Here is a 15383-nt window from a genome sequence, read left to right on the forward strand (position 1 = left end):
TGCCCTGCTGTTTCCTCTTGCCCTGATTACCTAATGTGTATTTAAGCCCTCAGTTTTTGTCTGTTCTTTGTCACCTTGTTGTATCATTGCTCCTAATCCTGTGTGGCTCCCTGTTCCTCCTCTGTTTAGGTCTGGCTCCAGTCCCGTCCCAGTGCAGGTTCATTTTGTTTTTAGTCTCATCATCCAAATAAACCACTTTAGGTTCACCCTCTGCCTGAGTCCTGCATTTTGGGTCTAACCCCTCCAGCCACACAGCCCGACATGACAGTAGGTGTGCTTATAGAGCAACAACACTGTTGTAAAGTTGTTTGCTGACAAAAGCAAAAGAAAAAAAAATCTGTTTCTTACTGATGCTCATCAGAGACACCAAAAAGTTCTGATACAGAAAAACTTTAGACCCTCCTGCTCTCCAGTAAGTAGGCGGTGATTTCCCATCTGCTGATCTCTATGCTGGATCCTAACCTGCTCCACAGCTGGTTAGGATTGCAGCGTAAGTTGCTATGGTGATTTAACCCAGTAAAAAGTGAGCCACCTTCATAGTTCAGGTCCCACATCTGCAGATCTACAGATCTATACTGATTTACAGACTGTGTCTCTATCAAAGTTATTTTAACTAAAACTAAAATAAAACAGCTTTTTTTTCACCCGTCTGCACCAACTGACTGTCACAGCCATGCGTTAACAGGGAGAAAAGATCATTTACACAGTTTAATTTTCTGCTGCAACTCTCACAGTTTCTCCTCATGTTTGTTCGCAGTGGTTCCAGAAACCCTTTGTGTACTTCTGAATGTACCTTCTTTAAAAAACAAAGAAACACTGATGGAGACTCTGATACAAACTAAGCTGCAGCTCATGAAGGTTGTTGTTGAAGATTTCATCAAATATCCAGTGCTGCCTATTTCCATCAGTAAAGTCAAATAAATGTGCAACAGATTTAATCCATGTTTTTTCAGAACCAGTTACACTGCTCTGCCTACAGACACATGTGGGTTATTCTCCTGTAACTCAAAACAGAAAGTGAAGGAAGTGTTGAACTATAGACAAAGAGATGAATGCTGCCTGACCAGCAGAGCAGCGTTTAGGTGACAGTGTGAACAGAAAGTACAGAGGACAGGATTTGTGACCAAGCTGTTACAGGGAATAAACGGCTACCAGCTCAAAGATGAGACAACAGAAGTATGAATTTGATCCTCTTTAAAATTAATATATTTTACTGCATTTCTGTTTCTTTCATCTCTGTTTATGTGTTTAGTTTATTTTTATCTTTTCTCCACATAAATTTAAAAGCAGGATGTAGAAAAAGTCAAAAGTTCGGACACACACTCACAAACGGGAGAGTGTGTCCAAACTGTTGACTGACGCTATATATGAATAAAATTAAGGCATGTTAGGCTATTATTGTGTTGTGCTGAAGGTAAAATATTCTTTTTCTGTTGACCAATTTTGAAGTTTTTCATTTATAAGTGATGATCTGCACTTCATTGTTGCCTCCACATTGTTTTGGTGTGTGCACGATGTCGGGCTTTAAATGTAGCAAAGTGATTTACAGTTCAGTTCTTATTTATATAGCACCAAATCACAACAAACAGTCGCCTCAAGGCGCTTTGTATTGTGGGTAAAGACCCTACAACAGTCAAAATGACCGACTGTGAGCAAAAACTTGCAACAGAGGGAAGGAAAAACTAGGCTCAGGGAGGGGCGGTCCTCTGCTGCGACGGGTTGGGGCTGAGGGGAGAGAGACGGGACAAAAGTCTGCAATAACAGCAGCAGCGCGGGCAGCTCTCAGGTTTGACTTCACTGTCATGAGCAGAAAAGCTGCACTGACGCAGATTTAGCTGCAGAGTTTAGAAAACATGAGGAAGGTGAGAGTGACTGATTAATTCACTGTGGGGTAAATTTATATGAAATATTTCATTGTTTTTTTATGATGGACTCTAAAACAGCTTTGTGAAAACTTCCTGCTGCAAAAAATTATTTGTGTACCTTATTTGACATTTTATTTACAGTCACATTGCGTTCAAATAATTTGCTGTCTTTATGCTTTTTAGATCAAACTGGCACATTTTCAGATAATAGAGAAAAACAAACTGGTGTCAAGTTTGTTTTTTCTGGACTTATCAGTCAGTTCTTTATGGCGCCACCTTGTGGCAGAAAAACATTTCTGCAGCTCTGAAGGTTTAAAATGTGAAATATTTTCAGATCAAATCAAAGTGCAGATTCTTCTTCTGGTTGTAGTTCTTCTAGTTTTGGTCAGTCAGTGTAATAATCAGGATCATGAACAGGATCAGATGTTGGAATGAAGTCAGACTGTAGATTTTCCTTCTTCTAGCTGTACTGACTGACCTTTGACCTCATGTGTTGATGACTCTTCACCTCTGTCTCCTCTCACAGGGAGAAGATGATCTGCAGGATCCTGCTGCTCCTCATCCTCACCTCATGTGTCTCTGGTTAGTTTACAGCTTCACTTTATGAACTCCAAATAAAGCTCAACAACAGATTTGTTCCAGTTCTCAGTGTGTCTGCTCCTCTCTTTCCCTCTCTGTCTCCTCAACAGGATCATTTGTAGTCAATGTGACACAGACCTCCTATCAGGCAGAGGAGAACCACAACATCACACTGGAGTGGACGTTCACCGCCAAACCTGACAGATCCATCAAAACTCTCAACATCCTCTGTGGTCATAACACTGGTCAGAATACCTCAGTCCTGTATCATGTTCATGAAGGTGTTGAGGTGTCAGAGTCTCAGGATGCAAAGTTTTCAGGACGAGTCCAGAGTGACAAAGACGCCCTCAGAGAAGGACGAATCAGACTTCAAGTGTCCAGACTCAGGACTGATGACTCGGGTCTGTACCTGTGTGAGGTCAACACTGATGATGGCTTCAGTGCTGGAAGATGCAGAGTCAGCATCACTAGTAAGTTAAAGGAATCCCCTTTTTAAAATGATAATTATCAGTGTCAGACTGAGCAGACTATTAAACCTAATTCGACTGAGTTCAGCTGTGGAGACCCCCATTATTTGCCTGATTGGCATTTATGGCTGCGCTCTAACATTTAACCTACAGACAAAAATTGTTTTCATTGTCATTCATCAGCTGATCATCTCAAGGTCATGGTTGAAAAATAGCTGCAAAATGAAAGTGCTGTTTTCCCCAGGTGGTTCCATGGTTAGCTGTTCTCTGTTTGGTTCTTAGATTATTTTTTTTTTTTTATTGTTTAGGTTTTGGTTTTGATTTCCTGAGAGAAACATGTTAAGTTCACCTGCCTTTGTCTTCTTGCAGGAGCTGAAAAACACTTGGAGGGATTCAAATGTGTTCTGGCAATTTTCGTGATCATATCTATGCTATTTTGTGCTTCGATGATCTTGATAGGTTATACAGTTAAAAAAGTGGTTCGTCTGTTTGTGAGGGTACGTCCGTGTTTCCTGTTTTATACTGAACTATTTTGCCTGCCCTGATTTGTGTCATTGCCTTGTTTACGTTTGCTCTTTCTCATTTCAAATGTGCAGATGAAGAGAAAAGACCACACCCAATACAGACGAAACAGCAGATCTTCTCTTTAAGCAGAGAATGAATGTGAGTTCTTACCTCGCACTGATTCCACAGAATAAAACTTGCACCTACATAAAACTTACTAAGGAGTCAACTATTGCCGGGTGATTTTCTTTATGGTCTTCCTAAAGTAAAAGTGTCTTTGCTTCAAGACAAGTTTAACACAGGCTGTTATAAATGTGTAATACTATATTCAGTGCATATATTTCACTGATGTTCTTCTCTGTGTACTTAACTTTGTCGCAGATTTATTCCAGCTACCAGCAACAGCTTCACTGTAAGCGCACAAAAACAATCAAGGAGGACTCGGCACCAGATTCAGTGTCTGCAGGTTTATTTTCATGCTGCTCTGAAACTCTGAAATTTCTAAAAACATCACATTTTCTTGTCTTTGCAAAGCTCTTTGACTCTGAAGATATTTGAACATAAATGTGACATTTCATACGATCCATGTGGCCTGCCGGAGCGCCGGAGCTCCCGACTGCCAACTGCTTTTAAATGCCGGTAAAACCGCAACCACATATGAAAGAGCAATAAATCTTTTTCATATAAAACCAGAGCATTTACACTTACATATCATGCATTCAACATGTCAGAGTGCTGTATCCTTCCTCTAATGGGCTGACAAAAATCACATAGGAAGCATTAACAAAAAAAACTTAGTCTCTGCGCTTTGTCGTGTGCATTAGCATGTACAGCTATGGCATTTCTGTATCTAGTATGATAGGTAGATACTGTGGCTTAGTGCACTCTTTAGCTACCTTATGTAGTTACTATAGATGCATATTATTATAACCAGGGTTCTGAAGGTTCTGTTGATGTATAGTGAGTTGAATTATTCCACACGATGGTACTACAGCATGTATAACTGTAACAACAAGGTTTGGCAGACTTGTTCTATTATAGGTCTCAAAGGGAGGAAAGTTTGCTCCTTTATAATCATGAATAATTGTTGATGTGTAAAATGTGTCAAATATTTTCTATCATATGTTTTAATGTTTGTAATCACATTTTTTTGAAATTGTATGCAATACACTAATTTTATTTATAAGCTCTGAATGTTTAATTGGGTTTTATTTGTCAAATGTGTATTTCTGTATAATGTCTGAATTTCTTTTGAACATTAGCTAAAAAATAAAGTCCTGCAGGTAAACAGACGTCAGCTGTTCTTTCTTTCAGCCTGAAAACAGACAGACTGTAATAAGAGACGCTTCATGTCACACTTTATTCTGGCATTTACTTAGATTATGTACTTGTAACCATTGTGTGCTGTCATCGCAGTCTCTTTAAATAAATGATCTGGAGCAGGTCAACTTTGTAGTACCAGCCCTGCCTGTTATTCAGCATCTGCTTTCCCATCTCTTGTGGACAAACAGCATGAGCTCATGCACGATCCTTTGTCATTACTGTATGTAAAACATGTTCTCATTTCAATTCTGTTGAGTGCATAGGCAGTATGATCACATAGTAGTTCAAGTTTATGTCAACAAAATGAAACAAACTTAACAGAAACAATGCAGAAAAATACTAAGATATATCTGAGTAGTTGTTGCGTACTGGAATTTTACTTTTTGTTTTTTGTATTCCATATCACTTAACATGGAGTTTAACATACACTGCCTGGCCAAAAAAGAAGTCATCACCTGGATTTAACTAAACAAATAGGTACGAGCCTCCTATTGGATAATTTCTGCATGGGCAATTATCTTTCAGATGGCAACAAGACTGACTTTAAAATACTTGTAAACGATTTTGTCACATCATCACTGGGACCTGTTCTTGTTTTGTATGACTATGTAAACATTTGGCATTTTATTTACTATTTATTATTTTTTTATTGTTGTAAATTTAGTATGTTTTGGAAACAGGTCTCTCTTGCAAATGAGACACTAAGTCTCAATGGGATTACCTGTATAAATAAAGGTTAAATAAATAAAAAAAATAAAATAAAAAAGTTATTTAACCCCAACTGGTGCAATGAGTTGCTTCTCATTTCTTAAACAAACATGTCTAAAGACACATCGTGAGGTCGTGGAAAAGATGTCAGTGTGTTTGAGAAGGGTCAAATCATTGGCATGCATCAAGCAGAGAAAAAAATCTAAGGAGATTACAGAAACTACTAAAATTGGGTTCATAACTGTCCAACGCATCATTAAAAACTGGAAAGATAGAGGGGACTCATCGTCTTCCAGAGTGACAGGTGCATCAGGGTAAGAAGAGAGGCAGGTGAAGTGATGCACCCATCATACCTAGTGCCTACTGTACAAGCCTGTGGGGGCAGTGCTATGATCTGGGGTTGCTGCAGTTGGTCAGGTCTAGGTTCAGCAACATTATGTGCTTAAAGAATGAGATCAGCTGACTACGTGAATATACTGAATGACCAGGTTATTCCATCAATGGATTTTTTTCTTCCCTGATGGCACGGGCATATTCCAAGATGACAATGCCAGCATTCATCAGGCTCGAATTGTGAAAGAGTGGTTCTGGGAGCATGAGACATCATTTTCACACATGGATTGGCCACCACAGAGTCCAGACCTCAACCTCACTGAGAATCTTTGGGATGTGTTGGAGAAGGCTTTGTGCAGTGGTCAGAATCTGCCATCATCACTGCAAGATCTTGGTGACAAATTAATGCAACACTGGATGGAAATTAATTTTGTGACATTGCGAAAGCTTATTGAAACAATGCCACAGTGAATGCATGCTGTAATAAAAGCTAAAGGCGGTCCAAAGAAATATTAGTGTGTGACTTTTTTTTTTTGGTGGCAGCTTTTATTTTTTTGCCAGGAATTGTATTAGAAGAAGAAGAAGAAGAAACAGCCTTTATTAACCCTTATTACAAAATACAGAGAAATGGGCTGCGCATAATCTGAGCATTCAAAATCTTATCACACTCTAAGCAGCAGTGCAGAGTCACATACCTGACGAAGGTTAACAAAGTAGAAAGGTTATTCCTCATGGACAATGTGAGCTCTGTCTGAGAAGATGGCATCACATCATTTAACGAGCTTTACTACAGAGGATCTTTACTGGCAAGGAAAATCACAGGAAATCATCATTTCACTCAACAAAATCATTATTATAGTCTACAAAAGATAATATTTAAACAGCTGTAGAAAGCTCAGATTCTCTGTACATTACAATTGAACAGTAAATAGTAAGCATATTTAAATGTAAAACACCCATCCATCCATTTTCTTCACTTATATCTTGCCCCAGTTGTAAAACATATTTACTCTCTGGAGGTACTTGGCACTTGCAGCTTTCAGCGGACTCCTCATGGTTCCCACTTGCCTGTGGGATTCCAAGGTACTTGGATGATCAGCCTTCATCACTGGTCTTTTTTTAAAGAATCAGCAGCAAGTGCACCAAATAGTAAACATCAACATAAAGCAGTCATACAGGATGTTTTAGTCTCCTTGTTTGCAGGGGAGTGAACAGCGAGCCGTCTACATTCTCTCACTTTCTGATTTATTTAATCATCAGTTAGAAGAACAAACAACAGTCTGAAGGTTTCAGAGGAAAAAGAAGCTGCAGCTCAGTGTTAAACGTGTCTGTCAAGACTTGTGACGCACATAAAGCATACAAAATTCCAGGCTTTACTGTCTGTCACTAAACATGTACATTACAGTGTAATTTTTGGTTGTTGAAGTTCTGCTATTCTTTAATTTTGTCAATTGTATTTCTTAGTTTATGGACTTTTGTAGTTTTCATGATCACTTGTATTCCTTAGTGCATTTGTTTCTTCCTGGTTCCTTTGATTTATGCAGTTCTATGTTGTGTGTTCTCCTTTTCCACTGTGTCTTTAGAGTTTGCTTCTCGCTGTGTTTTGTGTCTGTTTTCTTCAGCATGTGTGTCTCACTGTGTGATGCCAAGTTTGCCTTCCTGTCTTCTCACTTCCTGATTTTCTTTTTCAGTCTCATGTTTCACGTTTGAATTTGTACATCTTGCTTTATTTTGGCAGCATGGTGGTTATCACTGTTGCCTCACAGCAAGAAGCTCCTGTGCTCGATTCCACTTTGGCCGAGGCCTTTCTGTGTGGAGTCTGCATGTTCTCCCTGTGATTGTGTGGGGTTTCTCCAGGTACTTAAGTTTCCTCCCACAGTCCAAAGACATGCAGTTAGTGGGGTTAGGTTAATTGGTGATTCTAAATTGCCCACAGGTGTGAATGTGAGCATGAATGGTTATGTGTCTCTCTGTGCTGCTTTTCGCCCTATGATGGCTGGGATAGGCTCCACCCACCCCCACCCCCCGCGACCAGTCCCATCGCCAGATCTCAGTCTTAAGGGGGGCTTATGAAGTCCAACAGGGGGGCACCACTATTATTAGCTTGATTAGTGATCTGGCTTGGGTGGGCGGGCCAGGGCGGGCCCAAGCGTATCAGTGGGCGGGCACGGCCCCCTAGGGCCCGCCCATAGCGACGGGTCTGCCCGCGACCTTGAACAGTATTTGGAGAAAAGATAAAGTAAAATAAGCACTGAACACAAAACAATGAAGAATGAAATTTAAAAACAGCAAATAATACTAAAAAGATCAAATACATTTTCCTGTTGTCTCTCCTTCTTTCAGTTGGTAGCTGTTTAAACTCTTCAGCAAGTGCTGTGTTTGGTTTCAATTTTAGAACATAATAATATAGCATCATATGTACACAGGACTCCTCTGTCTGTGACAGTGAGGCTTTGGTGGTTAGTAATAATCCATCTCTTCATTTGTTTATGGTTCATTTTTCCTTTCATTTTGTTTTGAGTCACAGGTCAGCAGCAGTAAAACTGGTTCTGACCAGACTTGCAGTGAGGACCTGTTCTCCAGTTCTCAGTTGCTGGTGCTCAGAAAAGGACAAGTGCAACAAGAGGCTGACAACAAACCCTAGGTAGTTATTAATCACATTAATCCTCTTCATAGATGGTCTCTTACTAAATATTTTAGCAATAGTTAAATGTACTATGTATATTTGTTCATTTGTTTTTTTCACTGGTTTCCAGCCCTTCAGTGTGATTTACGAGAGATTTTCCTCTTATGTTGGACTGAGAGAACAAACACCACATCCTTTTCTGAGCCTCAGAGTGGTATGAAACTAGTTAACATGGACTCCTTTGACCTATCACACTTTAGAACAAAGCATCAGTGTGACGTGTTTGTTTGTTTTTTTCCTTCATTTGGCATATGTTCTATGGAAATTAAGCTCAGGTTGCACCTCCATCTGTTTTTGTTATGATCCATGTCCATAGATTTAAATCACACGTGACCAGACACTGTAATGTTTTGGAGACATATCATCGTTGTGTACTTTAGAACAAAGCACAAGTGTCACAGTCACATGACTGACTCTGACAAGAGGAACTCTGTTAGTTAGTCTAGCTCCCTGCTCATAGTTTGTAGGACTGACTGTTGGTAACTGTACACTATAACTGAATATTTCCACATTCTCTTGATATTTTTATTCTTTTTTTGTATTTACATTTTTTTTGCTATCTTACATACTGAACCTTCAAAAAGGCACAGAAAAAAAAAAACATTCAGTGCTGCAACCAGAGACTTCAAATGAACTTGACCAGTATCAAAACCATCTGAGATGTCCTGATAATCATATACAAAGACAGTGTTTTTTTCTCATCACCCACCATTTTTTTTTGTTTTGCTCCTTAACACTATATCTCCATAGCCTCAGTGAAATCACCAATCAGTATTAAATACAACCTTTTGCATCAAGCAGTTGGGATCCAGAAAGTGTGAGACCAACATCCAAAATGATCCAGTGAATCTGAAAAACACTAAAAATTAGGTTTAAATAAATAATAAATAAACCAGTAATACTGTTAATGTCACAGTTAAAAGGAAACTATTAAATGTGGAAATAATTCTTTATCAGTCCAAAGGCAATTAAAAAAACAAAGAAAGAACAAAACCTATCAGTTAAATTTGGTTATTTCTGTGATCAATTGTAATGTCAGTGTTGTGTTTTTGGTATGGAAATATGATATTATTGTTTTGTTTTGTTTTTTAATCTAACCATCCATTAATCCAATTACACTGAATTAAACACAACAGCTTTAATGTTTCAAAACATAAAATATAGTTTAAATACTCTACAAGGTTTCCTTCTGATTTAAATGATGGACTGTAGATTAATGCTTCATTTAGAAATGAAGGTCTTTCACTCTTAATTTATAAGTAATAATGATTTTAAATAATTTATTAAAAGTAATTAAAGATGTCACTACTGTGTTCTTGTCCATAAATGTATGCTACCCTCTGGCTTTGGAGAAGCTTATGGAAAGCTTCTTCTAAAAGACACATTAAGACCTAAAGTACTGTGAAAACGCACTTCCACTTCTTTCTGTGTGTTTCTAATGTGCGTTTAACCAACAGGATGGTTGCGCCTCAGGAGGTCGATGGATGGTTTATTGTTCAATCCCTGCCTGTTCCAGCCTCCAGTCTTCATCCTTGAAGATACTGAACCCCAAGTTGCTCCCATTGTGTTCACTGGAGTGTGAATGTGTGTACAGAAAGCACATAAATGTAGAAATGCTTGTATGAGTGTGTGTTTGAATGAAGATGCGTTATATAAAGTGCTTTGAATGCTCGACTAGAGTAGAAAAGTGCAATATACTGTAATAACCACTGACCACGTTTTTTCCATATCCATGCCAGCTTAGAAATCTTTGCAATAAAGAAGCTGGGGACCAAGAGAATCAGGAAGGTTTGATACAAGCACTGAGTGACCTTAGGGTTTATGGCAAAATATCACAGTTTACTCATATTAAGTTCCATTGCATGATGTACCTGATACTATAGTCAGCAAAGAGAAAGAGCTAAACAAGTACACAATCCCTCATTTTGTAATGTTTTTATATATACAGTAATGCAGTGTTCTATAATTTATTTATATCAACATTTAGAATATTCCCACTGGTAAAATACTGTCATACTGAGCTACCTTACCCAACAACAATGTTGTGGCTCACTACACAAACTTTGTCAGTCTTTGTCTATTACTCTGACACTTACATCTTTACACTGACTCCCATATTCACATCAAAGTCTTGAAATCTTTGCTGCTTCTTTACAAAGAACAAAAAAAAAAAAAACCCTCTTAAATAGGTTTTATGAGTACACACCTACTAGACATCACATCTGTAGTCAATACTTGATAAACTTAATTATAGTGGAAACGCAGTTTCTCTCAATTGTAGCTCATTTCACACATTTAACCACAGATTTCACATGAACTCTAAAAATATCAGGACCACCTCACTGTTAAATGGAAAATGTGCAATGAGTAATTTATTGCTGCCCAGTCTATCGATATTTGTATAAACCTTTTAGTCAGATTTGATTTCCTCTGTGAATAACTATAAAGTCTTATTTTTTTCTAGCATGAGATTATTATATCAAATAAAATAAGCTAAATTAAACACGTACCCAGAACTTAAATGTTTGCATGATAAAATACATTTTAAATCCTGTTTTAATATAGAACTGGTCGTGAATTTCTTTTTTTTTCACTTGACAAGGTTTGCTTCTGATTTCAGTGATGTGCTGTAAATTAATGTAGATTAATGTCCCATAGTGAAATGAAACCCATTCATTTCTGTGGTACATTTGTCTGTAACAAAATAAAAATCTTGCTTCTCTTACAGAGCCAGCGTTGCTGAAAGCCTGTGTGGCTCATATTTCATGAGAATCTCTTAAAACAAACTTAAAACTGACCTGAGGTCTCTCCTGTATGTGGTGCATGTGAAATAGAAATTCATGATTTTATTGTAAATTATTTTGTGTGGCTTAGTTTTCTTTTGTGTTACAGAAGAATAATTTCTGTTCAAAGTGGGGTTTTTTCAGCCTTTCAATTCAAATAAATAAGCTGATGATTTCTCTCCATCTAGTGTTAGCCAACAATGAATAAAACTAATCCAGGAGTGTTTGAGGGAGTTTAAAATGTCTGAAATTTTTCAGAAGTGGTGTCACATTTTTGCTCTTTTATTTTTTTTTAGAAGAATTATTATGAGATTTAATTTGTCATTAAAAACAAAAAGATGCACAAAAGTGTATCTTTTTTTTTTTCTCCAGTGCCCTTTGCAAGGCTCCATAGGATGAACCAACAGAGCATTAGAACAAGACCTGAGTCAGAAAACCTGAAGACAAACAGACCTCCACACATCAGTGTCTGATTCTTTTCATTTCTTTGTCCTCATAATGTTGTCAATAAATTTCTGTTCAGATAAAAGACCTTTTGTTTTTAATTGTTTTATTATTAGAGAAGAGGAAAATGTTGCAGTGTTTGATACAGCATAAATGACAGCAACACTAAACTTTATACCACTTTTTGGAATAATATTCTTATATAATATTAGAAATAAATTCAAAATCAGAAATAAAAGAACAGATAATGAAAACATAATGCAAAATCTAAATGCTAAAATAATAAGAGCTACAAATGAGGAATTTACTGATTCTGGCTCTTGCAGGTTTCTGCTACTCAAATGTAAATGTTTATTTCTACAAATTGTTGTCAAACTGATGTTTAGACAGCAGCTAAAACCATGACTCAGAGCTGCTGCTTTCTCCATCAGACCAACACTCAGAGACTTGATGAACTTGTTTCAGTGTCACTGACGCTCCTCTCAGCTCATCATGGAAACTAACGCTGGCGCTGCTGTTCTCGATGACGTAATGCTTGCTGATGTCTCCATGCTTTATAAATTAGAAATACTAACAGAGGTGCCAGTGATAGCTGGAGTACAATTTTCAGAACATCTGGTGGAGATCTTGTTCCTGCATGAAAATATGATATCCATATTTTTTATATGTGTTATAGAGGAGGAACATCAGCAACAACAAATACACAGATGTTGAAAACATGTCAGCAGTCACAGTGTTGTAATCAGAGAGCAAAATGACTTTGTGGGTGGATTTAATCTAACTGATAAGCTAACAATTGATGCATTATATGTTATTAAAAAAAAATAGGCATCATAATGGCTCACCGTGTTCACCATCACCATCTGCTGTTTTGGGAGACACTTCAGAGAAGGTCAGGCTGAAGATAAACAGGATCCAGATCATCTTCTCCCTGTGAGGATGAAGAGCTTCATTAAAGGAGCAACACAGAAGATGTTTCTATTTTAATGTCACAACATATTTCATAATGCAGATTCACAGAACCTCATTATTCTGTACATTCAGCTGAAACCACACACGATTGAATTGTCACTTGTTTCCTAGACGATGTGACCGCAGTGTTGAGTTTACATCGGACTCTGAGGATGACTTCTAAGCTGCTGAGAACGGAGCATTTTTATCATTTCTAAAATGATAAAAATGGTTTGAGCTTTTTGAAGTTAAGTGTTTGAGGTTTTGGGGATGTATTAATGCCATCTGTGGAGCGCCGACCGACCCTTCCCACCTGCTGCTGCTGTGGGTTGGCCTTAGAGGAACGGAGGCCAGAGCCAAATGCTGCAGGCATTTAATTTATTACATACTGTAAGAGTTTGACATTAATTTAAAATGCGCTCGACCTGCGTCTAATTTTGACAGACATTTCAAGATCATCCATGAAGTTTGATCTGAGAGAAAAGGTAAAGAAAAAAAAAAAAGATTTGCCCTCGTAGGACACAGAGATGCTTTACAGTCCGGGAGATACTTTGAAATTCAAAATTTTAACCCTAGAGAGTCGTTGGAGGATATAACAAAACAGAATTTTTCAAAATGTTTTTGTTTGTTTTTTTTGTTTTGTTTTTTTTGAAAAAGAGCTTAAAGGCTAACATGAAAATATTTAATAAAAGAATATTAAATGTAGTATTTCTCCTCTGCTGCTAATGATGATATGTCTAAACATTCAACACATAAATATGCCATAGCAGATGTAAGCAATAATACATTTGATACAGGACGTTTTACTTACTCGTTTGTAGCAAGACTGTAGCGAGCTGTAATTATTTATTTATTTTTTTTAATATTAAGTGATGAGGGGTATATCGACGGTATATATCAGCTCTCTCGCTTAACTGTTCCTGCAGGCTCTCTGCGCACTTATTTAAAAGGAGGTGCTTGGCCGGACATATAAGCCTTCTTCTATAGGCGGCTCTCAGCTGACTACTGAGCGCCGCCTACCTTAACTAGCCCTGTACAGACAGGGGTGGTGGGGTCACAATTGAGCCCAGGGGCGCAGCCATGCGGACACATTTTTTTGCCACTCCATTTTTAGCTACCTGTCGGGGGTGGGGGGGGGTGAAGCAGCACAGGAGCGCCTAATCAGCGCAGTGCCTCTGTTATTGATCATATCAGCTGTTAAATACAGAAAAAAGCCGACTAGAGAAATAATTTCCCCGCATCACCCCCCTCCCCTCCCCTCCGCTCCGCTCCGCCCCGCCGTCAGTCTGGACTAATGAGCTCCATTTAACAAATCCGCTGTGTGGCTGCTTTGTTCAGTAGTAGACATATTTCTGTCACCATGAATGTAAAAACTCACTGCAGAGGAAGAAAAGCAGGTGCAGTCAGAATGTCTGAAACAAAGAGGAAGTACCTGATTTTTTCATCAGTTCAAGGAAACATTAAAAGCTCCTCTTCATTTACATCACAAGTATAAACAAACGAAAATGACATTTTCCTGTTGATCTACAAGGAAAACAGTTTTAGTTTTATCTCTATAATTAAGCCTGTCTGTTTCAAATGTGTCTTTCTGACATCTATCTACATTTTTTCCCAAATGTAGTTGCTTGCTTTGTATTGTGAAAGTGAAAGTAAAAACTCAGATTCCTGGGATTGTGTGCAGCTGCAGCAGAGCTGAAACTGGTGGATGAAAGCAAACAGCATCTGAAAGAAGAGGACACAGCAGCAGTGTGTATTTATCAACCTTTGCTGTATTTCTTTGTCTTCAGCTGTTTTGTGCTTCATTTTGTTTTATCCTTGATACAGCGCAGAGCACCAGTAATTAAAATGTAGGCCTGTTATGCTGAGAGTGTAGAGGCAGTGATATTTGCTGTTTTCTTTTTGTTTTTTTATTGCTACCAAAAAATTCACTTTCAGTAGCATCTTCAGGTCCTGTGTTAACTGTGTCTGCTTCAGACAGCTGCAGGAGAGGGTGATGAAAACTCACCGACATGAAATAGCTATGACTACGGATATTAAAAACTAACAAACATAAACTGATCTTTTTATAATATTGATTTCATACTCCCAATCCATACATATAATGTCAAACAAATTACTTTTGGGTTTTTTTTCCCCCCTTTGAAATCAAAAGATCAATTCGCAAAAAATAGGAAACCGAAAACGGTCCGTGTTTTTATTTTTCTTAAACAAGAAGTTTAACATGTCGTCAAGGCAACTCAAGGCACGTAAATTCAAAGTGTTTATTAGTCGCTTGCTGTTGTTAGTTTACGGTTTTCAGAGCTGTCCGCTGGAGTGGCTTTAAAACCACATCCTGAGGAAACTGTAGACTTGGCATGAAGGCGTCTGTCTGCTTCAGCAATCACTGCGGTTATTTCGCAGTTACGGAGAAGAAAGGGGCTTCTTCCTGAGGAGCATCACGAGATTTTGCATGTACAACGACTTGAGTGAACTCTCTGGTGTATATCTGCAGGTGGAGGTGTTAAAAGCCCAAGAGACGAGCGTTTGCTGTGCCGATAAACAACGCACTGCTCCATCTACCGAAAACTTTATGGTGGTGATGGGAAAGTTTCTCTGATGCTGCGTTTTTCTATTTCATATTTTTTTGCGAATTTATGTTTTGATTTAAAAGGAAAAAATACATAGTTAGTTTAACATTACATGGACTTGGAGTATGAAATGAAAAAAAAAATCTGTTTGTTGTTTTTTAACATCCTTTTTC

The 15383-nt window shown here is 38.1% G+C and overlaps 1 protein-coding gene across 1 annotated transcript; it reads left to right on the forward strand.

Annotated features, from left to right (window-relative positions):
• Positions 1 to 1058: 1058 nt before the first annotated feature.
• Positions 1059 to 4487, forward strand: LOC115796788 (uncharacterized). The gene is made up of 6 exons (XM_030753218.1): positions 1059 to 1176; positions 2392 to 2447; positions 2555 to 2914; positions 3281 to 3408; positions 3508 to 3574; positions 3797 to 4487. The coding sequence occupies exons 1-5, from the start codon at positions 1163 to 1165 to the stop codon at positions 3559 to 3561; spliced, it is 612 nt and encodes a 203-aa protein (XP_030609078.1). The 5' UTR covers positions 1059 to 1162; the 3' UTR covers positions 3562 to 3574; positions 3797 to 4487.
• The last annotated feature ends 10896 nt before the right edge of the window (positions 4488 to 15383 follow it).

Source organism: Archocentrus centrarchus, chromosome 18 (assembly GCF_007364275.1).
Source record: "Archocentrus centrarchus isolate MPI-CPG fArcCen1 chromosome 18, fArcCen1, whole genome shotgun sequence".
Lineage (NCBI taxonomy): Eukaryota > Metazoa > Chordata > Actinopteri > Cichliformes > Cichlidae > Archocentrus > Archocentrus centrarchus.